Source organism: Crinia signifera, chromosome 5, assembly GCF_055691185.1.
Source record: "Crinia signifera chromosome 5, ASM5569118v1, whole genome shotgun sequence".
Classification (NCBI taxonomy): Eukaryota; Metazoa; Chordata; class Amphibia; order Anura; family Myobatrachidae; genus Crinia; species Crinia signifera.
This window is the reverse complement of record NC_139221.1, coordinates 290,712,794-290,740,010: the sequence shown is the minus strand read 5'-3', so window position 1 is coordinate 290,740,010 and position 27,217 is coordinate 290,712,794. Positions and strand designations below refer to the sequence as shown.

The following is a 27,217-nucleotide window of genomic DNA, read 5'->3' as shown; positions in this document are numbered from 1 at the left end:
CATATTTGAATGGTGCCTATAGTAATAGAAATATTGATTTGCATATGAGTGCTTGTTTCAATGTGTGCCCTCCCTTTATTTTTTATTTTCCCTTTCCCTAATATCTTTTCAATTTTATCCTTCTGTAATTTATCATTTTGTCCAATAATGTGTAAAACTAATAAAAATTAATGTTTCAAAAAGAATTATTCAGATTTGACCAAAAAATACTATCTTCCTCATATGCTCAGACTTGTACTTGTACAGATTAATTTGCAATATGTTATATCCAGTAACTGTTACTTAGCCTTGCAGAGTCCTCACCTATAGCAAATGTCTGTATCATAGACCTAGACCAAAGGTCCTCAAACTATTTTGCTCTGGGACCCCATCAGACAATAAAAATAATTACAGGACCCCAGCAAGTGACTGCAGAAGGTCATCACATCACATGTGTAGTCAGCAGACAGCACATACATGGCAGCATTGTGGAGGCACAAAACTATGGGAGGAGTCCATATTTTGATGTATTACTCTATATAAACGTGGTGTCAGGGGTATTTGGGCGGTGCGGGTGGGGGTGCACAGGGGGGGGGCAGGGAGATGGATGTGGGCTGCCTGGTGGGGATGTTGCTGCTCGCCCCCGTGGTTCTGCACCCAAAAGGTTCTCTGTGCGGGTCAGGGAGTGCTGGTGCTCCCTGGTCGTTGGCGGCCTATGACGACCGGCTCCCTGGCGTCCGGTACTAGTGCACTGGTGGGTCGGGGGTTGGCGGCGGCTGGTCTGGAGGAACCTTATGCTGTTCCTCTTCAGGGTGACAAGTCAGCGCCGTTCGCTGTCCAGGCTGCTGCGCTGTCTGTCACTCCTGTTTGGTGGTGGTGTCACTCCATCTTGCCTCCGGGCAACTGGGACAAACTTATGCCACTGCGCAGTACTATATGGCCACATTACCCCAATCCCTGCATCCTAACTGAGCCATCCTGCAGCCTGATTCAGCTCTCCCACAGCCTAACTGAACCCCGCAGCTTAACTACCCTCTGGTGCCTGATATGTCTGGATTAAAGAGGTACCAGGCCAGTAGTTGCTGGATAATCAATGTTGTACCTGTATTTCACTGAATGATTAAAGCTCTGGTTTTATACAGGTCAAACATAAGTGGAAAGTAACTACATCCAATAAACTGGATTGGGATCATACGGTTTAAATGATTTAAAGATTTAGAACAATGTACTATGGGGACGCTTTTTATATTTAATATACAAGGTTAAATAATACTGTAGCTTCCTCTGGTATATATCAAACTAGAATAGGTCAATTCCTTTAAACTGGGATTTTTATTTGAAACAATATTTTATGTAACCTGTACACAGAATTGTAAGCTGAATTTTTCTAAAAGCATTTCCCTCTCCAGTCATACTGAAGTAATAAGGTTGGCAATAGGCAGAGGTTTAGTGAGGTCAACGTTTCATAAATCCTAATTGTGTTTATCCCGAAGAAGGCAAAATGAACCCCCTGGAATTACAGCTGTCACTCTGGTCACACAGGGAAAAGCAAATTGTTTACTGATTCCAAAACTGAAATACAGATGGAGGGCCAGATGTATCAAGATGTAAACAACCAGCCAATCAGCTCTTACCTGCCATTTTTCAAACCCAGCCTGTAACATGACAGGTAGGAGCTGATTGGCTGGCTGTTTATCACTCTCCATTTCATCACTTTGTGAAGCTTGATACATGTGGCCCATTGTCTTTTACAGTAAGGAACTGTTATTATGCTGATGGGGCATTCTTCCTTGCGTCTTTTGACATTTTTGACCCCTTGTACTCTGGTCCTTTATAAAAAAAAATATTGACCTTGGAAATATGTGTAACATACAGTATAATGGAACAGATTATGGCGAAGAGATGAAGTGGAGAAAAAGTGGAAGGAGATAATGCACCGGCCAATCAGCAGTATTTGAAATATGACAGTTGGAAGTTGATTGGCTGCTGCGTTATCTCCTTCCACTTTTTCTCCACTTTATCTCCAGTTTATCTCTTCGCCAGCCTTAATACATCTGCACCTTAGTGTCTTTTATTCCAAGTAATTAAAGCTTTTTTTCTTTATGGCCTGAGACAGGCCCACTCACTAGGCAGCGTACATTCACTGTAAAAACGGAAATTCATATCAGCCGGAGATCGCTTAAAAGGGGGCGGGCACTGATGTCATGCTCCGAGCAGGCATCGGCCCACCTACATTCCCAGGTTTTTCATGGGGATGCTCATAAATCGCTGGGCGTTCCCCTGCTCCAGCCCTTGTCCGCCCACGCCCGCCCCCTCTGGAGCGAACGGCTCGGCAAGTGTTAAATTCAGGAAGCTGTTCGCGCCTGAGGTTTGCACATGCGCATAAATGCGTATGTGCAAACCCCCCACCATTACACAAGGGGATGAAGTTGGACCAGACCGAACGGGTCTGAATAAGCCCCATAAACTTTGACCTCTGTGCTCTCTCCAGCTCTTTGTGCTTCCTCTATCTTTATTACAGTGTCGATCAGGCTTTCCCAACCACGGTCCTCAAGGCACACCAACAGTGCAGGTTTTAGTGATATCCAGGCTTCAGCACAGATGGTTTAATCAGAATCACTCAGGTACTAATTAAGTCACCTGTGCTCAAGCCTGGATATCACTAAAACCTGCACTGTTGGTGTGCCTTGAGGACCGTGGTTGGGAAAGCCTGGTGTAGATGATTTACTAGGCAAGACAGACTCTTCATGAAATAATGCAGTTGTATTAATTGAAATGTTAATATTTTTACAGCAAATTCCAGAATAACATCATGTAGACTATTGTCAAATAATTTACCTATGATTAAAATTTGTGAAATTTGAACTGATTTAGTTCATGAACTTATATATCCCCACACGACCTCTCCACTCTGCACAAGATCTGCATCTCTCATCCACACTCATTACTTGCTCCAACTTACACTTGCAGGATTCTTGTCGGGCAGCACCCACCTTATGGAATGCCCTTCCACGCACACTAAGACTCTCCTCTAGCCTCCAAACTTTCAAGCGTTCCCTGAAAACTCACCTCTTCAGGCAAGCTTATCAAATTCAGGACCCCCACACAACCACCAGTAGCATTTATAGATACTTACATCCCATCAGGACTGTTTTGTAATCTGATGGGACTGCCATGCTATGGAATCATATCCGGATGTATCCCTCCTATTATCCCTATAGATTGTAAGCTTGCGAGCAGAGCCCTCCTACCTCCATGTCGGTTTGTATCTACCCAGTTTGTTTAATCACTGTTGTTTCCAATTGTAAAGCGCAACGGAATATGCTGCACTATATAAGAAACTGTAAATAAATAAACTTAGGGTCTAATTCAAGTTGTATCGTATAAGCAATGATTCACACCCTTAAAGGCCTGATTCAGACCCAACCTTTTTCTTTATTGTCTTCAATTATACTTCCTAGTTTGCCCATAACTGGTCCAGTATTATTAGTTTTCTGTTTCTGCTGTTTATATACAAACATCTGGCTTTAGGATTTCTATCACCAGCAATTCATTATTTAGCTACATCTTTCCTAACCTGATTACTGACAAATTTTCCTACGTTCCTCGTATTTCAGTCCATTCTAGTTTTAATCATTGAAATGTTATCTGCTCCCCAATGACCTATAATGTTGTTTTAATTAAACCACATCAGTTTTCTTATATCCTTTGAATTTTCTCAATAAGCGTAATGTGCTTACTTACAACAATATACATTTAGAAATGTTTTCAAACATTTCCCATTTGGGTCTATTTGTGGTTTTATTTAACAGCTTAAAAGCATACAGGTTTTACATATTTAATTTAACATTATAAAATGATTTCCAATCCTTCCTAAACATGCTACAGTATATCAGCCCCATTCAATGCACAGGTGTTATCTTAATTGAATAAACTTTCTTACATCATTAATCCTAGATCACCTATTTAGTTTTGAAGATTAGAATATATTTTTTTCACTATAAATTAAATATTTAAAAATTTTACTCACCTCATTATTGTTAGATAAAGCCAGGGCCGGATTAAGGTCTGTGGGGGCCCTGGACAACAAAAATTGTGGGGGCACCCCCCCCCCTTTTCTCGCCCTCCCACCCGCAGCACTCACCAGAGTAGTTATTCTCGCTGCCCATCGGAGACGGAGCTGCTGCACGGGCAAGGCATCCTCAATGGTGCCTGGGACACAGGGTGATCAGGCGGGAAGAGCGGGGTAGGGCCCCCCCCCGGAGACAGTGTAGAGCAGGGCAGCGAGGAGATGCGGGGCTGGCAGGTGAGTGGGAGAAGACGGCATCTATCCCCAGCACTTCTGCAATGCTTCCTATGCTGCGGCGGATGGGCAGTGGAAGGGTCCCTGTGGCCGCAGGGACCCCCTGCCCGCCCAGCGCTGCCCGGACCCAGCTGCCTGACACCCACCCACCTGGAGTGTGGGGGCCCCTGATGTGTGGGGGCCCTGGGACGACTGCCCCTAGTCCCCCTGGATAAAGCCTCTAATTAGACACACTGAGCCAGGTAACAGCCCTTAGATACACTGCGCCAGGTAGAGGCCCTTAGACACACTGCCAGGTAGAGGCCCTCCGACACACTGAGCCAGATAGAGGCCCTTGGACACACTGCTCCACGTAACAGCCCTTAGATACACTGCGCCAGGTAGAGGCCCTTAGACACACTGCTCCAGGTAGAGGCCCTTAGACACACTGTACCAGGTAGAGGGCCTCAGACACACTGCACAAGGTAGAGGCCCTTAGACACACTGCTCCAGTTAGAGGCCCTTAGACACACTGCTCCAGGTAGAGACCCTTAGACACACTGCTCCAGGTAGAGGCCTTTAGACACACTGTACCAGGTAGAGGCCCTCAGACACAATGCACAAGGTAGAGGCCCTTAGACACACTGCTTCAGGTAGAGGCCCTTAGACACACTGCTCCAGGTAGAGGCCCTTAGACACACTGTACAAGGTAGAGGCCCTCAGACACAATGCACAAGGTGGAGGCCCTTAGACACACTGCTCCAGTTAGAGGCCCTTAGACACACTGCTCCAGGTAGAGACCCTTAGACACACTGCTCCAGGTAGAGGCCTTTAGACACACTGTACCAGGTAGAGGCCCTCAGACACATTGCACAAGGTAGAGGCCCTTAGACACACTGCTTCAGGTAGAGGCCCTTAGACACACTGCTCCAGGTAGAGGCCCTTAGACACACTGTACGAGGTAGAGGCCCTCAGACACAATGCACAAGGTAGAGTCCCTTTGACACACTGCTCCAGGTAAAGCCCCCTAGACACACTGCGGCAGTTAGAGCCCCTTAGACACACTGCACCAGGTAAAGCCCCTTAGACACACTGCGGCAGGAAGAGAAACTTTGACACACCGCGCCACGATTTTGCAAACTGTAATGCCCATTATATATTATACCACACACCATAATGCCCATTAATTATTACAGTATGCCACATAAGTGCCGCTTACCTACTGGATATGCTCATTGCTTGCGAGGGTTTTTTTTTGCTCAATGCCAAGGGCATCATGCTCATTGCCAAGGAGGTTTTATGCTCTATGCCAAGGGGGTTTCATGCTTGATATCATGGGGGATTATATGACATGGGAGAGAGATGCTCATTGCCATGGGGCAGTGAAATGCTCATTGCCTGGGGGATTACAAGCTCATTGCCACGGGGAATTTAAATGCTTGCTGCCAAGGATAATTATTTGCTCATTGCCATTGGGAGTTAAATCCTCCTTGCCAATGAGGAGTGAAATGCTCGATACCACAGGGGACATTACATGCTCTTTGCCATGGTGGAGTTATATTCTTATAGAGCCACAAAAGGTGACAGATGGATAGACAGCGGCCGTACAGCCCGGCTGTATTCAGAGCAGGTCCACGGCTATTTCAAATCTTGCGGCTGCTCATGGTCTGGTAGTCAATCAGGAGCCAACACTGCCGATCCTGATTAGCTGCAGGTCTCCGAGCTCTGATTAGCTCAATTTAAAATAGCCACAGACCTGCTCTGAATACAGCCAGGCTACCCACCGCTCTCTGCCTGGCTGTCCCCATTCTCGGCCCGGCCGACGGCTGTCCCCATCTTTCCGTTACCATGAGAGGCAGAGCACAGTAAGGGGCTATAGCAATGGAGAAGACACAGTCAGCGCCCTGATTACTATGGTGCCTACTTAACTGCGTAGTTAACATAATGGACTAGCTGGCCCTGTCTCCACTGTTGAGTATGTAATTGTGGAGTAGATTTATTAAGCTCGGTGAAGTGATAAACTGTCTGGATTTTATGACTGGCCAATCAGCTCCTACCTGTGAAATTACAAGCTTGGTTTGAAAAATGACAGGTAGGAGCTGATTGGCCGGTGATAAAAAACAGACACTTTATCACTTCACCGAGCTTAATAAATCTACCCCTAAGTCATATATATTTTCACTTTACCCAAACAAATTCCCAAATGATCCTTCCTAAGCCAAATTGTCAGCCTCTTATTTCTAAATGACTTATAAATGGTTATACTTTTCTGGCATAATGAAAAAGAGAAGGTAATATATAGTATTACATCTACTGTATACATAGCTCAGTGAAGTTACAGATGATTGGCTAATAGCCTCTCATTATGTTCATGATAATAGATGATAGCATAAACCTGAGAAAACTATAGATCACATCATTAGTTTTTGAATCTTCCGAGAGCAATGCACTGAGATGAGAGATGATTTTAAAGCTGTTCCTTGTAAGTTTATTTTATTCAGATGGTTCTCGATGTGACATTCCAGCGTCAAATACATAATGTTGGCTAATGTGATTCTCTTCCACAGGTTGTTATCTTATACTTTGAACCAAGCACATTCCGATGCATTCTGCTCCGGTGGGTTCGTCTTTTGGGCTACGCAACTGTCTACGGAACAGTGACACTGAAGCTCTACAGGTATCCTCCTTTGTTTACTAGATAATAAATAACAAGATATCAGTACATGCAGTACAAATACATTTGTGATTTGTGGAATATTTGATGGAAAATATTATTGTTTATTTAGTATTATACTATATAAAGGGAATATTTACCACTCCGAGAACCAGCGTCATCTACTGTACTCTCCCCCTCAAATTGTCTCTGTTTCCCCTATCATCTGTCTCCATGGTGCGGTTATTCAGACCTGATTGCTGTTCTGCTAATTGCAGAGCCCTGCGATCAGGTATATGCCACCCAGCTGGACTGAAATGCTGTCTGCGCAAGCCTGCGAATTGCGTAGCGCAGCTTGCAAATGGCCAGCTAAATTAGCTGTATTGGTAATTCGCTTCAAATCCATTTGCAAGCCGCTCACCATCATTTTTCCAGTGTATGCAGTCTGTGCGTAGCGTTAGGACTTACTCTGCAGCTGCAATAGAAGCAGCCGGTCGGGGCCGGCACTTACATCACATGACTCAAACGTCTAGGTATGTCTGCGTTTTCCCTGACACTCCCAGAAAAATATCGGTTAACACCCCCAAAAAACATTTCTGTCAATCAGCTTGTGTACAGGCAGCGATTTAAAAATTAGCAGGATTTTATCGCAACATGGCCTCACACATGTGTACTATGAGCTGTACGCATGCGCAGTCTATGATCATAGCCCGGCCTGCAAATTCACCGCCATGTCAGTAGACTGTTCCGGCTCAAAATGTATCCATTATGGACAACAGAGAGGACCTGTATGGGATCAGTCCTGAGGACAGCATTGGGTTCTATGAACAATGGCCTCATTCTGAGATGCTTACAATTCCAAACGCGAATGCAGCAAGCAATTTTCAGAAAACTGTGCATGTGAGCTGTACTAGCATTCAGAGTTGGCCACATTAGCCAGTTCTCACGTAGCGCTGGATCAGGGCCGGCGCTACCCACTCAGCAGCTCCTGCAAAGCAGGGAGGCGCCATGCTGAAAAGGCGCTGTCTCCCTCCCTGCTCTGCTAAAGCTGCCTCAGCCCTCACTGTCACTGCCTCCTGCACGCCGCCCGCAGAGCCTGTCTGACAGCGGGCGGCAGTATGGAGAGGCTGAGCAGCTCCCTGCACCACGCACACACTGTCCTCCTCCTGCGACCTGCCCCCTCTTCCTCACGGCCACTTGCACTGAGGCATGTAGCGCTGTCTGTCAATAAGGGGTGTAATGGCATCCTCAGCGTCCTGCCTACGCAGATAGAAGAGGAGGGACTGCACAAGAGTTAAACAGCAAAAGAACAGTGATTCTTTTATTATACATGTTTACAACAATTTTTTTAATAATTGTAGATTTTTTTATATTCATTTAGACACTTTTTGAAATAATGGGCTGGGTTATGTGCCTAAAGGTGGCCATACACGCTGCAATAGCAGCGTCCGATTCGATATGCGCTCCTGCAGGCATCGCATTGCATAGACCAAAAAGTATGTGCTGTACATTCTTTTTGTACCGTTTTCGGATCGCATCGCACACACATTGCATGCATGCCGTGCGATGCAATCTAGCCCATAATGTATGCGATTCTCGCAGCGTGTATGGGCACCTTTAGTGCCTGCAACATTTTGCGGACACAGCACTTAGATGGTGTATGCATACATGTACATGCACCCGAGATCCATAGGATCGCATGTTGCAAACGCTCCCACAATCGGGCAGCAGCTTGTTGCAATGGCAATGGGCGCAAAATTTATGGTTTGCAGGAGGGCGCCGGACACCCTAGCACCGGCCCTGCGCTGGATAAGAGTTACTGGGTAGTGATGGGACATTCACACCTAAAACAAGTGGACCGACGATGTGTTGTGGGTGAGTAGGCAGAGTTGCATGCTACTGAGAGGGCAAGGTTTGTAGAGAGCCAACTGAATGCATTCCGACCTCCTGCACCAAGGATGGGGTTGGTGCAAATTCTGATGCCAGTGATGACAGCTGCTTTCTCTGGAATATTGGTACATGGAATACAGGCACTGGTGAGAAAACCGACATTGCCCACAATTCCGACTCTCAACATCACCAGTAGGCCAGACAAGGTTAGGTTTATGCTGCTGAGGGGGGGGGGTTAGGCACTACAGAGTTGGTTAGTGTTAGTCTAGATAGGGTTAGAAACTTACAAGAGATGATTAGGATTTGGCAAAAATGGGGCATGGTGGTTAGGGTTATATGCTAACTGGATATGGTTATGTATAGCGCTGCGCAATATGTGTGCGCTATATAACAAACTGTTGATAAATAAATAATATGGTTAGGGTTAGGCATTAAAGATGAGATGGGTCAGCTTAGGCTGAATTGAATGGAGAATTAGGCTGTATATTGCTTTTTATAGAAGGACTAAAGGTCCCAGCAAGCCACCCTCGAATGTGCATACTTGGTGAACCAGCATGAGGGACATTTAAGAACCCGATAGTATCCATAGTCCCCCTTTAAATATTAAAATAACACCCATACCATAAAAGTACAAATGCACACTCAAGTTTAGTACACATATACTCACTTATACCTAGTTTTTGGTCCTCTTGTCCAGTAGAATCCACCATAGCTGTATGGTTGTAGATCACATCCTCTTCATTCTCTGTAGGCATTCAAGAGGTTAAAAAATAAAACTCAACATCTAAATCACTGGGTTTCATGTGACTGCTGTTAGTAGATCCAGCAGTCAACAGTTGGTGCTTCCATAGGAGCAGCCTGCTGATTGGCTGTGTGCTGCAAGACTGTCAATCACCTCTACAACCCATTGAACTCAATGGTTGGAACCTCTACATTGACTTTAATGGTTGGAATCTCATTGGGAGAGCCTACACTTCGCCAGGAAGCCCCATATTATTAGAATCTGTATGGGTTCAAGAGCCCGGTGCCAATTCATTAATTACAGGGAACCATATACAGATGGAGCCAGAATCTGCATGTCCTCTGGTGTGCCATCCGCTGGTATATGGCGTATGGTGATTCGGCATAAGTGGATTTGTCCATTGCCAAGAATGGGGCTTGCACAAATCTATTCTAACTCTCTCTGCACATGTTATATCTGCCCCCCCCCCTCGCAGTGCACATGTTTTTGTCCATTAGAAAATTTGCTTTTGCAAGTGAAGCAGAATTAGGCCATATATCCCCCCTTCTCCAATGTGTACCTTGCTAAAGCCCCTCCTCCACTATGTACCTCACTAAGTCCCCCCCTCCCCCACTGTGTACCTCAATAAGCCCTCCCCCACTATGTACCTCGATAAGTTCATTCCCACTGTGTACCTTCCTAAGCCTCAAGCAGCAGGTTGTCCTCATTAGCAGCGCCGTGGTGCTCTTATCATTGGCGGTGCTGTCCCCCAGCAGGCTCTCCTGGTCTGTGGTGCTGTGCTCTCCTCAGAGGATGCACTGTGCCCTGGAAGTCTTTCCCCATCTGCGGCGCTTTGTTCTCCTCAGAGGATGCACTGTGCCCCAGCAGGCTCTTTTCATCGGCGGTCGCTAAGCCCCGGCAGACACTCCTTGTAGGCTGCACTGTACCATGGCAGGCTCTCTTTATCAGTGTTGGGCCTCCTGCTGGGTCTCCTTGCTGGCAGCAGGTCAGTTGGGAAGCATAGGTGAGGAGTCAGAGACCAGATCCGCTGATGGGGAAGGAGGGGGAATGGCCGCACCAAAATACTTGCGCAGCAGAGCACTGTTGAAAAAGTAAACAGTAATAGAAAAAACTTCTGGAGGGTGCAAGCGATAGCTTGCTAAACTTTTGGGCCCCCTCAAGCCGTTGGGCCCCATAGTAGCTGCATCCCCTGCAACCCATATAGTTATGCCACTCTTGCCGCTACCACCTGTAGGATTAATGCTGCTGCTTCCTCCACCTGTATCAGCGTGGGGTAGATGATCGCTGATTATCTTAGGGCAGTATGGAATGGTTCATCTCCGTGGCAATGAGAGACTTCTTCCGCCATTGGGAGACTTCTTCTTCTTCCGCCACTACCAATATTGTTTTCAAGTACCCCCTAACCGCTCTGCAGAGTACCCCAGGTTGGGAACCACTGGATTAGACAATTGCAAAAACATTTTTAGACATCTTTTTTTTTTCTAAATTAAGCTACTTGTTTATTTGAATAAGATAAAATTGCTGTGCTGTATAACTAACATAATAATAATTACTACAATCCTGTTTAATTTAAATTTGCACATTAGAGCATGGAGTTTGTTCATTATTCATCAATTTATTTTTATAATACTATTTATTAATAAAACTCACCAAATCAAAATTTGCTGAAACCATTATTCAATCAATCAATCAATCAATCAATATTTTTTTTCTATTAGTAGAATGATTATAAGCATTTTACTGAAGAAACAAAAAGTGTCATAAAAAAGGCCAAGAAAGGAACTGATCTCACATCTTAGTTCTTGAAATCCTAATTTTACAGGACTACAGAGCAAACTCCTAAATCAAAATAATATGATAAATAGCTAGGATTACAACCGAATTCTAAGATTAATAGTATTACCGAAGATCTGCAAAACAGAATTAATTTGGGAACTCCATAGTGGCTATAAAAGCCATTAAGTTTAATCAGAAAACACTAAGGTATAATGATAAAAATATCTTTGTGAGATGAAATTAAATAAATCAATATCCACGTCACGTCTGGGAAATCAGCAAGATGTGACATATTGATGTAATAACGCCTCCGAAGTGGAAAGAAAAATAACAATCTCATTGTAACATTGTAGGCAGAGATCTCAAACTAAATGAAATCTAAAATTATTTATTTATTTATTTAAATAATTGGATGGTATAATGTTTAGCACTGTGGGGTTGGGTTCAATTCCCACCAAGGGCATAACTTGATAAAGTTTATTTTCTCCTTTACTCCAAAACAATACTGGTACTGTAGGTTATTTGACTCCAGAAATGACCCTAATGTGTAGAGATATGAGAATTGGTTCTCTAGAAGTTCCAATCCACAAAAATTTTGCGACTATGAACCAAAACCTACTTTGGGTCTCCCGAGTAGATCTAATCCAAACTAAGTAACGTTTTCGGATCTCCCCAGAGGTTTAAGTTTAGGCACCAAGGGGTAACCACTGCTGGCTGGTGGTTAGGTTTATGCAGTAAATGGGGGTGGTTAGGTTTAGGCTGCTGGCTGGTGGTTAGGTTTATGCGCTAAATGGGGGTGGTTAGGTTTAGGCTGCGGAGGGAGAGGAGGGTTAGGATTAAGCACTAGGCAGGCAGGGTTACAGTTAGGGGTGGTAGGGAAAGAGGGGGAGTAATATAACTACATAGTAGCTGTGTGGATACTAAGTAGCGGGATGCCGTGGTCGGTCTTATGATCACTGGCATCCTCATCGCTGCTATTGCATATCAGACAACTGTGTAGGTAATACTGGGACTGGAACTGATGTGAATTTGTGACCATTCTTGAATTAATTACTTATTCTATTAGTGACTTGATTATGTGTCTTATTCACATCACTAATGTGACAAAATTATAATATTTATTTATTTATTAACAGTTTCTTATATAGCGCATACATATTACGCAGTACTTTACAGAGCATAGTTATGAGCAAAAACACATAACGAATTACAGTACAAGACAGTTTAGGACAAGTACATGGTTAATATGGATAGTTGCATCAGGGGACAGAGGTTTATATATTCTAAGAAAGGCACATAAGGAGAGAGGGCCCTGTTCGTGAGAGCTTACATTCTAAAGGCAAGGGATAGACAGACAGGGGTGACACGGAAAGAAGTGAGCATAAACAGTAGGTTAGGATGAGAGATGGTCGGGTTTTATGCAGGAGGGTGGGAAGAGGTCAGCTTAGTCTTTGATATTTTAAGTCTAAAAGAGCGCTGGGTTATCCAAGAGTCGATTAAGCAGCCAGGAGTAATATGTAGTGAGGATGAAGTGAGCTCACTCAAAGCAGTCCCTTATTTTTTTGAGTTGCTGTTGTTTTCTGTCTTTCTGAGTCACTTTGATACCAGGATGTCAAGTTGGATTGCAGTTTCTGTCCAGTTTAAGTCCAGGCTAAGTCCAGACTTTAAGCTATGTAACTGTTTTCTCCCTACTTAAAAATCTTCCAACTTTAAAATCTGACAAAATATCAATAGTCAGCTTTTAATAGTCAGCCAGGCTGTGGTCAGTCTAGTATTCTCAATAATATAAAGATACACTATCTATTGGGGCTGGCATAACATCTACTTGTACAGTATTTGCAACTCGGTAGCAAACAGTTCTGATAGGAACCACGCTATGCCTCCAGCCTCTAGCCATGTACTGTTATGCTCAAGCTGTGAATATATGAATTACTTTGTGACAGAATTGCTAAGCCTGTGTCCCTGGTACCCTGTTTGCATCTGGTACTTGTGTATTATCACGGCGCCCATCGCATCGCAGACCATAAGGCATGCGATGGTATGCGATGCGATGTTCCCCGATGTTCCGTGATGTCCCCCGATGTCATACAATGTTAAAATTGTATGGCATTGTATATGGCATACATGCCATACAATGCGATGCGATTATAAACTGTATAAGCACCCTAATGGGGGCTTACAATGTTAAATGGACCCCCACGCCACCCCCACTATGAACGTGAACCCGAAGCGTTGCGAGCGCAGTGAGCCCGCGAGGGTCAGCGGTACGCGTCCTCCGACATTTTCATACCGCCACTATCCACGTCGGCGTGGAGTAGATTATAGATAGTGTGGCGAGCGCAGCTCGCCACCGAGCCAGAAGCGTGGCGAGCGCAGTGAGCCCCGTGAGGGGACGCGGAATACCTCGCGGGGCTCGCTGCGCTCGCCACGCTTCGGGCTCGGTGGCTCGCTGCGCTCACCACACTATGTAAAATCAACTCCACACCGACGTGGATAGTGGGGGTATGAAAAGGTCGGATGACACGCACCGCCGCCCCTCGCGGGCTCGCTGCGCTCGCCACGCTTCGGGTTCACGTTCATACTGGGGGTGGCGTGGGGGTGCATTTAACATTGTAAGCACCCATTAGGGTGCTTAAAAACACCCATTAGGGTGCTTATACAATTTAAAATCGTATAGGGGGCTTAAATCGATGTGCATCGGGTGTATGGCATGCGATGGTATGCGATGCGATGAAAAATCGTGCTCTGGTATGCGATGGGCGCCATGATAATACACAAGTAAGGCATCTTTATATGTAGCTATATTGCCAATGATAAACAATTGTAGGAAACAGTACAAATAGCTACCTGTGGCTGAGAGTCCATAGCTTGCAATATACTGTACTGTACCACAAAAACACTAAGTGAATTAATATCAGCATTTACATAATTAAAGTATGCACTGGGGCAGTCCTGCTTTTTATGAAACTTTAAATGCCTTCCAATGCCATCTCCAGACCACCACACACCCAGAAAAACATCCCCACCCCCAGAAACATCCATTCCAGCCCTCCTCCTATAGAGTAATGTACAATGATAAAACATAAACATGCATTTGTTCCATCAGTGATTGAACAAGGAAGTTCCCGACTCCAGGTTCTCACCTGCTGTGTTTTAATGAGTCATGCCTTTATATGTGACCATTCCCATGATGATGGCTTACACACACAAGGACCTCACCCTCTAATCTCAAATGTTGCTACTCAGGGTCCCAGTCACTTTGGTGCCCTCAAAGTCTTAACCCTTTGAGTGCCAACATCTCCGTTAGAGATGTGCAAAATATCTACTTAAAATGCCATCGTCGCTCACATTTGTTAATGGCATATATAGGTTTTGAGGTCAGTCGATCCAAACGTTAATTCCCAATCTTTAGATAACGCTTCCAAGACTGTGTGCTGCATGCCAGAGCAGTCAGCATTTCCATTATCTGGACACAAATTCCTTGTGCACCACTCACATGGCCCCATGGATATCTCCTGTAGGTATGTATTTTCCCCCTTTATCTTATTTGTTCCTAACTGTAAACGAGATCCAACTTGCGTAAGACCAAAAGTAATCCAATAATTCATAAGGAGATGAATGCGTAATCCTCCAATGCTTATTCTGCACCCCTGAGAGAGTTTCATCATCAGATTAACACTAGGAGGAAAATAGCAGGAAAAGATTACTAGAAAAAGTAAACACACAGCAAATCTGATTACAGCAACTCATTTAAAGAGAATGTCTACTGTATATTTTATACTTATCCCCATAGTCATAATAGGATGATTTGTATTGTTTTGAGAACACTGTTATTGATTTTTTGCTGTCTCACTCTTGGAAATGACCTGATTGGGTCATTGGCCTGATACACTACACCAGGGCTCAATGGGAGATCCAAAAGAAGTTGGATTTTCTTCCGATAATAGTGTTATCCTATATTGACATGGATATCCTAGTGGATGTATTTATGACTGTGTGGTATTTACTAGCTGACTTTCAAGAAATCAGGTCGGCATTGAGGGTGGGCGTGGCATAGTATATGGGAGGGGATCATGCTAGAGGGTGAGATCACTTGAAGAAGCAGAGCGGGGGCGTGTCCGCAAAATCCCATCATTGTGTCCCTGCCCTAATGAAAATGTCGACATTATACTAAGGAGCGTATTGTGTAAAAATGTAATTCATTGGTGCCTCTAGTAAACCACGTGTCTAAATATCTGCTACTACTGTATACAGTATAACTGATTCTATATTGTTTATATTTTTCCAGAGTCCTGAAGGTCTTTCTCTCTCGTACTGCCCAGCGCATCCCTTACATGACCAGCTGTAGAGTCATGCGGATGCTGTCTGTGATTCTCCTGCTGGTGCTTTGGTTTCTTGTTGCCTGGACATCTGCCGTGTTCCAGAACATGGACCGAAACATCTCCCTTATTGTCCAAGGGGAAACCTCAGACCACCTACACTTCAATATGTGTCTGATAGATCGATGGGATTACATGATGGCTGTCGGTATGTTGAGTTTCCATTTTATAATTACTTTCCTAGTTCTCAATTTGAAATATCCACAGTATGTATGAGTGGAGTGGAAGTGACCAGTATGCGTGTCCTTATGCAAATCCTTATATTAAAGCTGAGGAGTAGAGTGCAGCCAGGAATCGGGTCCCTCTGTGTCTGGCTGCTGTGTACTGTCTCCGGGGTTCCTGCTAACTCCTAGGGTTAATGCAGCTGCTTCCTCCACCCGTGTTAGCATGGGGCAGATAATCGCTGATGTCTGGGGTCAGCTCCCAGTGTATTGCTGGTTAGGCAAAAGCACAAGGAGATGCTGATGATGCTGAAGACGGAAATGGAAGTGACGCAACGTGGTTCTTCTCCATGACATTGGGAGACTTCTTCTGCCATCGAGAGACTTCTTTTCCTGCCATTGCCAATAATATTTTCTGTACTTATTTCCTACCACGGCACCCACGATTTTCAATTGTATGGCATCTTATGCATTGTATCCCATCGCATGCCATCTAGCCGCATGCGATGCATGTGATGCGATTTTAAATTGTATAAGCACCCTAATGGGTGTTTACAATGTTAAATGGCCCCCCATATACGATTTTTAATTGTATAAGCACCCTAATGGGTGTTTACCAGGGCTATTTTTCAGCAGGCTCCAGCAGGAACTGAGGCCCTTATTCTAGTTCACTCTTTCTGACAAAATCTTTCTTAGATGGTCAAAACCATGTGCACTGCAGGGGGGGCAGATTAAAAATGTGCAGAGAGAATTAGATTTGGGTGAGTCATTTTGTTTCTGTGCAGGGTAAATACTGTAAGTACTTATTTTTACACTGCAATATAGATCTCACTTTGAAGTAAAACCCCACCCCAATCTAATTATCTCTGCACAAGTCGCACCTGCCCCACCTGCAGTGCACATTGTTTTGTCCATCTAAGGAAGATTTTGTCAGAAACTAGAATAAGGGACTCAGTTCCTGCTGGAGCCTGCTGAAAAATAGCCCTGGTGCTTACAATGTTAAATGCACCCCCACGCCACCCCCACTATGAACACCAACCCGAAGAGTGGCGCGTGCAGCGAGCCTGCGCAGGGCGGCGGTATGCGTTCTCCGACCTCTTCCTACCCCCAGTATCCACGTCGGCGCGGAGTTGATTCCATATAGTGTGGAGAGCGCAGCGAGCCACCGAGCCCAAAGCGTGGCAAGCTCAGTGAGCCCCGCAGAGAGCCTCACAGGGCGCACTGCGCACACGACCACGCTTCGGGCTCAGTGGCTCGCTGCGCTCGCCAGGCTATCTAAAATCAACCGACGTGGATAGTTGGGGTATGAAAAGGTCGGAGGACACGTACCGCTGCGCTTCTGGGGGTGGCGTGGTGGTGCTTATAACATTGTAAGCACCCATTACGGTGCTTATACAATTAATAATCTTATAGGGGTGCCATTTAACATTGAAAACACCCATGAGGGTGCTTATACAATTTAAAATCGTATACCATCGCATTGTATGCCATTGTATGCCATATACAATGGTATACAATTTTAAATTGTATAACATCGGGTGCCATCGCTTACCATTGTAAGCCTTATGGTATACGATGCAATGGGCCAGTGGTGTAACTACCTATTTTGCGCCCCCGCCGCTAATTTTTTGCCGCCCCCTCCCACTCCCCCTCCACCTCCCCTCGGCGCCCACCCCATGCCTATACCTGCTCAGCCGCATCTGCGGTCATGGTCCCGTCTCTCCCAGTGCTGGCTCCTGCTTCTATAATGAAAACGGACTCTTAGAAAATGGCTACCCCCATACTGCAGACAGAAAACTGTCTGCAGTATGGGGGCAGCCATTTTCTAAGTGTCCGTTTTCATTATAGAAGCAGGACCCATCGCTGGGAGAGACGGGACTGTGACGGCGCGGCAGGCAGGTACCGGCAGACAGCATCGGATAACTATAGCCCCGCAGACCCCCGGCGCCCAAACTTTATCTGCGCCTCCCCGCCACCGCGGGGGCTGCGGAGTTATAGTTATGCCAATGCGATGGGCGCCGTGCTAGGAAACAAGTACGTAACCCCCCCAACCCCCCATCCATTCTACAAGTACCCCAGTTTGGGAGCTGCTGCTCTGAACAATTTTGTTTAAAAAGTTTCCAATTGTAAAACTAGTTTCCTTTTGCTGTTTGGCTTTTATTTTGTTGCTTTTCGTAACTCATGTTAAATTGCATGTATATGGTAATGCTATGCAAATGAGCAGTTACAATTTCCTAGAATCTTTTCTTTTTAAAGTAGGACACTTGATTAATTTCCATTATCTCAGCCAACACATTAAAGTTTAAGACACGCTTAATGCTACGTTTAAGCTGCGTTCTTTGATAATGTGCTCTGATCATAATGAACAAACTTCACCGTGTGCTGGGATTACAGCAGACCAATGTTCTGGAAAATACATAAATGAGGAGAAAGTGTGTATATATATATATATATATATATATATATATATATATATTGTAATTTCCAATGCACTCACGGTTCAATTCGTAGTTATCCGGAGGTGCTCCCGCCAGTCACACAAGCACAGCTTATGGTCCAAATGTAAAGTCACTTAGAATCAGGGCACTCACCAAGCAGCTATAAGGCAATGCTTCTTTTATTAATCCATCAAGTATGACAAATAAGCCGACGTTTCGGACCCAACTGGGCCCTTAATCATGGCGTCCTGGATCTCACAGAAAAGGCAACTGATCTCATGCTACATGCTGCTCATATTTATGTGGTCTTAATTACATCAATTAGCCCCACATGTGGGGATCAACAATTAACCATGGCAAATATGTAAATATCAATGCTATATGCGCTACTGCACAACATCCTCATAGCCCTCAGTATCTAGGGCTATAAAACAAATGGGCAAAGTGTTATGTATAAGTAAAAAAGTGAAAACTCACCTATAGCGAAAACACGCTGTTTGGACAAATTTGGAACGCACGCCGCCATTGTAGGCGGTCCCCACGTGCGTGTCATCTCTCAACCAATCACTAGATCATTATTCTGTGACGTGCACCCCTACCAGGCAGCGCGTCACAGCGCTGGGTGAGTGCCCTGATTCTAAGTGACTTTATATATATATATATATATATATATATATATATATATATATACACACATATATATTTCAGGAAACACTATATAAAATGAATAACGATATTTATGCGTATGCATGTTCCGGTTCATGAACTTTTGCCACTGTAGTTAAGAATTCTGAATAAGGGCAAAAGAGAGCTATTGTTTCTTGTTTGATAATTCATCAGCAAAGGCTGTGATATAAAGCAACAAAGAAGCACTTATTGTATAGTAAACGTGGGTAATATTATGTATTCAATTATTCAACCTTGGAGATAAATGAAACATGGTTAGCGACGTGGCATGTCAATACTATAATAGAGAATTGAAAGAGTGTATGTTGCCATTCAGAAACTGTATGAAATCCTGAATGGCAATACACAAACTTTCATCTGCTTCACACACATCATTTCAATGAAGCTTCTCGTATACGGTTCCTCACAGTGGCGTAAGTTCGTTCCAGTTGCCCAGAGGCAAGATAAATATTGGTGCCCACTCCCCCACCACCTTATATAAATATATGTACAGATGGAGCCACTGTCATCTATCCCTATAATAGGATTAAGTGAGTAATTGGATTACTCTGCTAATCCCTATTCTATTGTTCTATGTATTGTATTGCAGCTGAGAACAATAGGATAGCCATGGTGAGCCACGGCCTAAGGAAGATAGATGAGATGGACTCCTACTGTATAGATATATATCTATACAGTAGGAGTCATCTCATCTATCTTGGGTGAGCGGCGGGGCACCCCCACCTGAGGCGCTGCAATGCCTTGCCACCATCCCTGCATGCAAGACCACACATAGGTGCTTAGTATGGAATACTGGTTCCTCAGGTAGGCATCTGTTGGTATTTGGTCATGTGTTTGCACAGCAAATAACTGTTCTAGAGCTTTTTTGATTTGTATTGGTGTGTAAACCTGCAGTGGTTTAAAAAATACAGAGATCTTTACAGTATAGTCCTATTATTAAGCAGTTTTAGTATTTAATCTGCTATAGTTGGTAGAGCTGAAAAACAAGCTTTCAAGCTTTATCTTTTTATCTACAGTCTCTATCTATAATCTACTTTGTGTGCATATATATATATATATATATATATATATATATATATATATACAGTATATATACTAGGTGATTCATCGCGCCCTATGGGCGCTCTTCACACCGTTGTAAGGTGCTGCGCCCCCTTAAACTGTGAATATTTTTATTGCGTTAAATATAATTTATTTATCATTATGAAGGATGTGTTTTTTATTGCAATTTTAGTAAGATGCTGTGGGTGTGGGATGGGCAGGTGTAGGTGAGCTGTAGCTGGGAGAGTATACGATGCAGGGGATGTGGAGGTGTGGTGGGTGTTAAAGGGGGGGAGGGGTGATGTAGGTAGGGGTGTGGTGGGTGGTGGAGGGTTGGGTGCAAGGGTGTTGAAAAGTTTTAACGGTTGGTGTGTGTTGTGAAGTGGTGGGTGTGGGGATACTGTGTGTGGTGAAGTGTATGTTGGGAGGTGGGCCATGTGGGTTGGTCAGGTGCGGGGGGGCGCCGTGTTTGTAAGGTGCATATGCGATGGAACTGCTGATGTAGCAGCAAGGGTAGTGCTTTTGGGAGAGGGATGGGTGCGCGGGTAGGTGATGGGCGGGTGTTGGCATGGGTGGGTGCATGGATACTGCGGGTTGAGGGGGTTTTGGTGTGCTGTGGTAAAGTCCGCTGTACCATTGGTGGTGGAGTGGCGTGGGTAGTGCTGTGGGTGGGTGAGGGTGGTGTGCGAGTGTACCATGTGTAGTGAGGGTGTTTGTGGGTGGGCAAGTGTCAGGTGGGGGGATTCTGTGGGTGTTAGAGTTCCACGTAAGGTGTGGGTGGTGTATGTTGGTTAGGTGGGGGGGTGTGCAAAAGACAGAGTTGGGTAATCTCCCGCACAGGATTGGTTGTTATGGTACTTTGATATAGATGAAGGCCCCCGGTTGTTGAAATAGTTGGATAATACCGTATTGCTTTTTTTTTTAAGGTGGGGGGGTGGACTGGTTGCGTGACGGGCAGTTGCATGGGTGTGTGAAGTGTGGGGGTGGTGGTGGTTTGTGTGGGTGGAGGGGACGGATGGGTGCATGTGTAATGTAGGAGGGGAATGGCCAACTTGTATTGAGGCGGCTGGTTGCAGGGGTACTGCGGAACGGAAAAAAGGATGCAGGCAGTTGGATGGGGGGTGTGAGTGTAGTGCAGGCGTGTGCTGTGGGTGGGGGAGGGTGCTTATTGGTGTGGGGACGATGGCGGCATGGGAGGGATGGATGGGTGGGTGTGTAATGTGGTTGGGGGATGGGCAGGTGCAGTGTTGTGGCGGCTGGTTTCAGGGGTTCCTGGGGGTTAGGAGGTTTGGGTGTGGTGGTGGTTTGGGTGGGTGCATTAGTAGCGCGGTTGGGGGAGTGTGGTATGCGAGGTGGCTCACTGTAAAGTGGACCTGCGGGTGTGGTAGGGTTGGGTGTGCTGCAGGTGTTTTGGGGGTGGTGTGGGTGGGTGCATTAGTAGCGCGGTTGTGGGAGTGTGGTATGCGAGGTGGCTCAGTGTACAGTGGTACTGTGGGTGTGGTAGGGGTGAGTGTTCACTGCACCTGTGTCACTTGGAAGGTGCAGTGTGCAAGAGTGTGTTAGCATAAACAGTGTGCAATATTTACCATCCTTTACAGAGCTGGAGTCCCGCAGAGGTTTTCCTACCTTCTGTAGGCTTGTAATGCCGCTCTGTAGAGGCAGCAGGTCCTGTGTTTGCGGCGGTGGGCAATGAAGGATGGTGTTGCCTTTTGTTTCCTGCAGGCGGTGCGGGGTGGCGCTTCGTCTGGTTGTGGCAGCAGGGAGGAGAGGCGGGCTGTGTAGCGCAGGCCCACTGCACTGGCAGGTGAGAGGATGGTGCGGCAGGGATGTGGGTGTTCTCTGCTGCTTCCAGGGCGTGAGTGTCAGCAGGCAGCAGGGGCGGACTGTGGCTGTAGCGGGCAGTGCGGGACGGGTGCTGTTTATGGGGCTGTGTGGCAGTATGGTGATTGCTGCAGAGGATGAGGTGCTAGGGACACTGGCGGTGGTGGGGGTGGGGCAGGAGGGAAGAAGTGAAGGGTCGGGAGTGCTGTTGGGGGATTAAGGAGGGGTTGGGGACACTGCCGGGAGTTGGGGGGGGGCTAGCGGCTATGGATGCTGATGGTGGATTGAGGGTCTGCTGGGGACAGGGGGGGGGGTGGGGGTGCTGTTGGTGAATTGATGAGGGACTGTGGTAGCTGGTGGTGGATATACACACAGCTGTATGTGTAAGTATTGCACAGTGTGTGTGTTGTATGTATGTCGGTAGGTGTGTGTGTATGGTATGTATGTATGATATGTATTGTAGTGTATGTGTGTGTTACCTGGAAGGCGCATACCCGTGGGAACGTCCCTCCAGTGTCCAGCAGGGTTCCACTGTGGGGGGGGGCAGTGGGGACTGCCAAATCAGAGGCAAACTGAACATAAAAGGTGCGTGGCCTCATTTGCATAAGTCACGCCTAATTTGCATAAGCCACGCCCCCTTTCCGGGCGCTCCCGCGGGTGTCACTCTTCAGCAAATAGAGAGTTGGGGGGTATGCAGGCAGATGGTCTGCAGGAAGATCAGGCGCGGTGCTCCCTGCTGTCAGGGCATGAAGAGGATGTACAGTACTCCGGCTAGTCTCCGGCTGCTCGGGTACTGGGCAGGGGGAGTGGTTGTGGCTGGGGTGGTAACACTGTGCGGGGGGCCGGATCTGTGTATGTGTGTAAGGCAGTCTGTCAATCACCCGGGTGTGGGGGGACGGCCCTTGTACGTGAGTGTGGGCAGGAACTTGGGCGGACATGGGGAGTGGTGGGCGAGGAGGGGGCGGATAGTGTGGGAGTTGTATTGTGTAGGACACAGGGCTGTGTAGAACTTTAGGTCGCAGGTTTTGCAGTGTGGATAACGGTGGACGGGCCTGTCAATCACCCGTGTAACCCCGCCCACCGTTCTCTACACTGCCTTGAGTGACAGATCTGGCTAAATATATAATATATATATATATATATATATACACACAGTATACATATATATATATATATATATATATATATATATATACACACAGTATACATATATATATATATATATATATATATATATATATATATATATATACTAGGTGATTCATCGCGCCCTCCGGGCGCTCTTCACACCGTCGTGAGGGGCTTTGCCCCATTAGAAGTAGGAATATATGTGAGTGTGAAATGTAGTGTAATTTGCTGAATAATGTGCTTAAAGTGCATTTGAGAGCATAAATGTTTTTTAATGAAAGTGCATATAAGGTACGGATGTGTGTGTGTGTGTGTGTAGTTGTGAGTATAGGAGGCATGGAGGGGTGTGTGAGTAGTTGTGAGTAATGGAGGCATGGATGGGTGTGTGTGTATTTTTGAGGCATGGATGGATGGGGGTGTGTGTGTATTTGTTTGTATTAGAGGCATGGCTGTGTGAGTGTGTGTGTGTGTGTGTGTGTGTGTGTGTGTGTGTGTATAGTTGTGAGCATTGGAGACATGGATGGGTGTGTGTATTGGAGGCATGGATGTGTGTGTGTAGTTGTGAGTATTGGAGGCATAAGTGAGTGTGTGGCTAAACTCACACTAAATAGTGTGCAATGAAATGTTTAAGAGAGCAGAGCTGTGTTTGAAAAGGCGTTGGTGGTGTAGTGGTATGGGGTGGTGGGTGGTACTTACATATGGTGTTGGAGAGTGAAGTTTGGTGGCAGCAGGTTGTGGAGAGTGTAAATAGATGTGGGGATGTGTTAGGTGCAGTAGTGCGAGGTGCATGCGTATTGCAGATGTGAGTGTAAAATGTGAGGTTTAGTGAGTGGTGTAGGGTGCTGGAGTTAATAGAGATATAGGGTACGTAGTGTGAAGGCTGTGTCATGTAGGTGGGAGTATTAGAGGCATAGATGTGTGTGTATGTAGTTGGTAGTTTTGTAGGCATGTATGGTTATGGGTGTGTGTGTAGTTGGGAGTATTGGAGCCATGAATGGGTGTGTGTAGTTGGGAGTATTGGAGGCATTGATGGGTGTGTGTGTGTGTGTGTGTGTGTGTGTGTGTGGGTGAGTGAGTTGGTAGTATTGGAGACATGTATGGGAATGTGTGTGTGTGTGTAGTTGTGAGTATTGGAGGCATGAATGGGTGTGTGTGTAGTTGTGAGTATTGGAGGCATTGATGGGTGTGTGTGTGTGTGTGTGTAGTTGTGAGTATTGGAGGCATGAATGGGTGTGTGTGTAGTTGTGAGTATTGGAGGCATTGATGGGGGGTGTGGGTGTGTAGTTGTGAGTGTGTTGGAGAGTGAAGATTGGTGGCAGCACGGCGTACAGAGTGTAAATAGATGTGGGGATGTGTAGTGGTATGGGCTGCTGGGTGGTACTTACATATGGTGTTGGAGAGTGAAGATTGGTGCCAGCACGGGGTGGAGAGTGTAAATAGATGTGGGGATGTGTTAGTTGAAGTAGTGCGAGGTGCATGTGTATTGATATGTGTGTGTTTGTGTGTGTAGTTGTGAGTATTGTAGGCATGGATATGTGTGTGTGTAGAAACCCACACAATATAGTGTGAGCTGAAATGTTGAAGGGGGGAGAGATGTGTTAGAAGAGGCGTTGTTGGTTTAGTGGTATGGGGTGGTGTGTATTACTGACATATGGTGGTGGAGAGTGAAGTTTGGGGGCAGCAGGTTCAGGAGAGTGTAAATAGATGTGGGGATGTGTGAGGTGCATGTATATTGCAGATGTGAGTGTAAAATGTGAGTTTCTGTGTTTTGTGAGTGGTGTAGGGTGCGAATAGAGATACAGTTGTGAGTATTGGAGGCATGGATGGGTGTGTGTGTGTGTGTGTGTGTGTGTGTGTATTTTTGAGGCTTGGAGGGATGGATGGGTGTGTGTTTGTGTGTGTATTTGTTAGTATTGGAGGCATGGCTGGGTGTGTGTGTGTGTGTAGTTGTGAGAATTGGAGGCATGGATGGGTGTGTGTATTGGAGGCATGGATGTGTGTGTGTGTAGTTGTGAGTATTGGAGGCATATATATATATATATATATATATATATATATATGTGTGTGTGTGTGTGGCTAAACACACACAATATAGTGTGCAATGAAATGTTTAAGGGAGGAGAGGTGTGTTAGAAGAGGCGTTGGTGTAGTGGTATGGGGTGGGTGGTACTTACATATGGTGTTGGATAGTGTAGTTTGGTGGCAGCAGGTTGTGGAGAGTGTACATAGATGTGGGGATGTGTTAGGTGAAGTAGTGTGAGGTGCATGTGTATTGCAGATGTGAGTGTAAAATGTGAGGTAGTGTGTTTTGTGAGTGGTGTAGGTTGCTGGAGTTAATAGAGATATAGGATAAGTAGTGTGAAGCCCGTGTCATGTAGTTGGGAGTATTGGAGGCATCAATGGGTGTGTGTGTGTGTGTGTGTGTGTGTGTGTGGGTGAGTGAGTTGGTAGTATTGGAGACATGTATGGGAATGTGTGTGTGTGTGTGTGTGTGTGTAGTTGTGAGTATTGGAGGCATGAATGGGTGTGTGTGTAGTTGTGAGTATTGAAGGCACGGATGGGTGTGTGTGTAGTTGTGAGTATAGGAGGCATGGAGGGGTGTGTGAGTAGTTGTGAGTATTGGAGGTACGGATGTGTGTATGTGTGTAGTTGTGAGTATTGGAGGCATGAATGGGTGTGTGTGTAGTTGTGAGTATTGGAGGCATGGATGGGTGTGGGTGCGTGTGTGTGTGTGTATTTTTGAGTATTGGAGGTACGGGTGTGTGTGTGTGTAGTTTTGAGTATTGTTGGCACGGATGGGTGTGTGTATAGTTGTGAATATAGGAGGCATGGAGGGGTGTGTGAGTAGTTGTGAGTATTGGAGGCATAAGTGTGTGTGTGTGGCTAAACGCACACAATATAGTGTGCGATGAAATGTTTAAGGGAGGTTGTGTTAGAAAAGGCGTTGGTGGTGTAGTGGTATGGGGTGCTGGGTGCCATAAGCCTACCCAAGTAGTACATGGTTAGTGAGAGTGCAGCGTGATCAGGTTATGGAGGGTGGGGCTGGCCGGCACCCCATAGATAGAGAGGCGTTGGTAGTGTAGTGGTATGGGGTGGTGGGTGCCATACGTCTGCTAAAGTAGTAAATGCAGCACGGTAATGTTTAAGGGGTAGCTGCTGTTTTACTACTTTAGCACACATATTATGTCACCCACTACCCCATGGTGGTGTAGTGGCATGGGGTGGATGTCATAGTACTTACAGTCTTGTGCAGTGGTGGTCAGCAGCAATCCGTGGGTCCGGGAGAGTGCTGCTCTGCGTCATCTATGGGCGGCTTGCGGTGTAATTAAGGTGGCAGTGGCGGGCGCACGGCAATGTAGTGTGCGGCTCTGTAGATCCTGGTGGGTGTTGGGAGACGGGTCTTCCTCTGGAGCATGGCAGTGTACGGGCAGCGGCTGGCGCATGGCAATGTCTTGATTTGCCGGGTATGTGGAGACGGCAGTGGGTGGGCAGGGGCGGGTCTTGTGGCGTGCGCACGGCAATGAGCTGTGTGTCTGTGACAGATGCGGGCGGGTGTGGGGGGATGGCTCCTCCGATGGAGCGAAGGCACTGGTTGGCTGGCTGGGTAAAGAAGGTGCCAGCGGCGGGCGCACGGCAATGCTGTGTGTCTGTGAGTGATGCTGGCGGGTGTGGGGGACGGGATCTCCGACAGTGAGGGCAGGGGGGGGGGCAGCTAGTATCAGGGCGTGTAGTGCTGGAAGGGTGGTGAGGACGGGCCGAGGGAGATGCAGGCTTAGTGGTGAAGGGGGTGCGGGTGTGGGCGTGCTGTGCTTCGGTGGGGCGGGGGGTATGGCGGTGTTTGTGCTGAGAGGGGGAGTGGTGCTTGCTGAGGGGGTGGAAGTGTTGTTTGGGGGGCGGTTATGTGCTGGAGCTGGGTGAGGGCTGTGTATAAGGCCCCCGTTGCTGTTCTGTGCTGTTACAGTGTCCTCCTTATGCGCTGCTGCTGGTGCTGCTCCCTCCTCTCCCTGGCAGCAGTGAGAGCGCAGGTTAGGGTGGCCAGCACATGGGAGCCTTCGTGCTGCTGCTGTTGGCGGGGACCGGCGCTGTGCGGAGAGGAGAGCAGGTCTCTCCCACCTGCGCCCCCGTGCTGCTGCTGCTGGCGGGGACCGGCGCTGTGCGGAGAGCAGGTCTCTCCCACCTGCGCCCCCGTGCTGCTGCTGCTGCTGGCGGGGACCGGCGCTGTGCGGAGAGCAGGTCTCTC

At 46.4% G+C, this 27,217-nt stretch overlaps 1 protein-coding gene across 1 annotated transcript in view; it reads left to right on the top strand.

The window, feature by feature from the left end:
* GPR158 (G protein-coupled receptor 158) overlaps positions 1-27,217 on the top strand; it is a 265,624-nt gene that overhangs the window by 222,565 nt on the left and 15,842 nt on the right. Inside the window, exons 6-7 of the mRNA XM_083189245.1 lie at positions 6,829-6,938; positions 15,611-15,849. Of these exons, the coding sequence (XP_083045371.1) occupies positions 6,829-6,938; positions 15,611-15,849 (349 nt within the window). The remainder of the gene's footprint in view (positions 1-6,828; positions 6,939-15,610; positions 15,850-27,217) is intronic.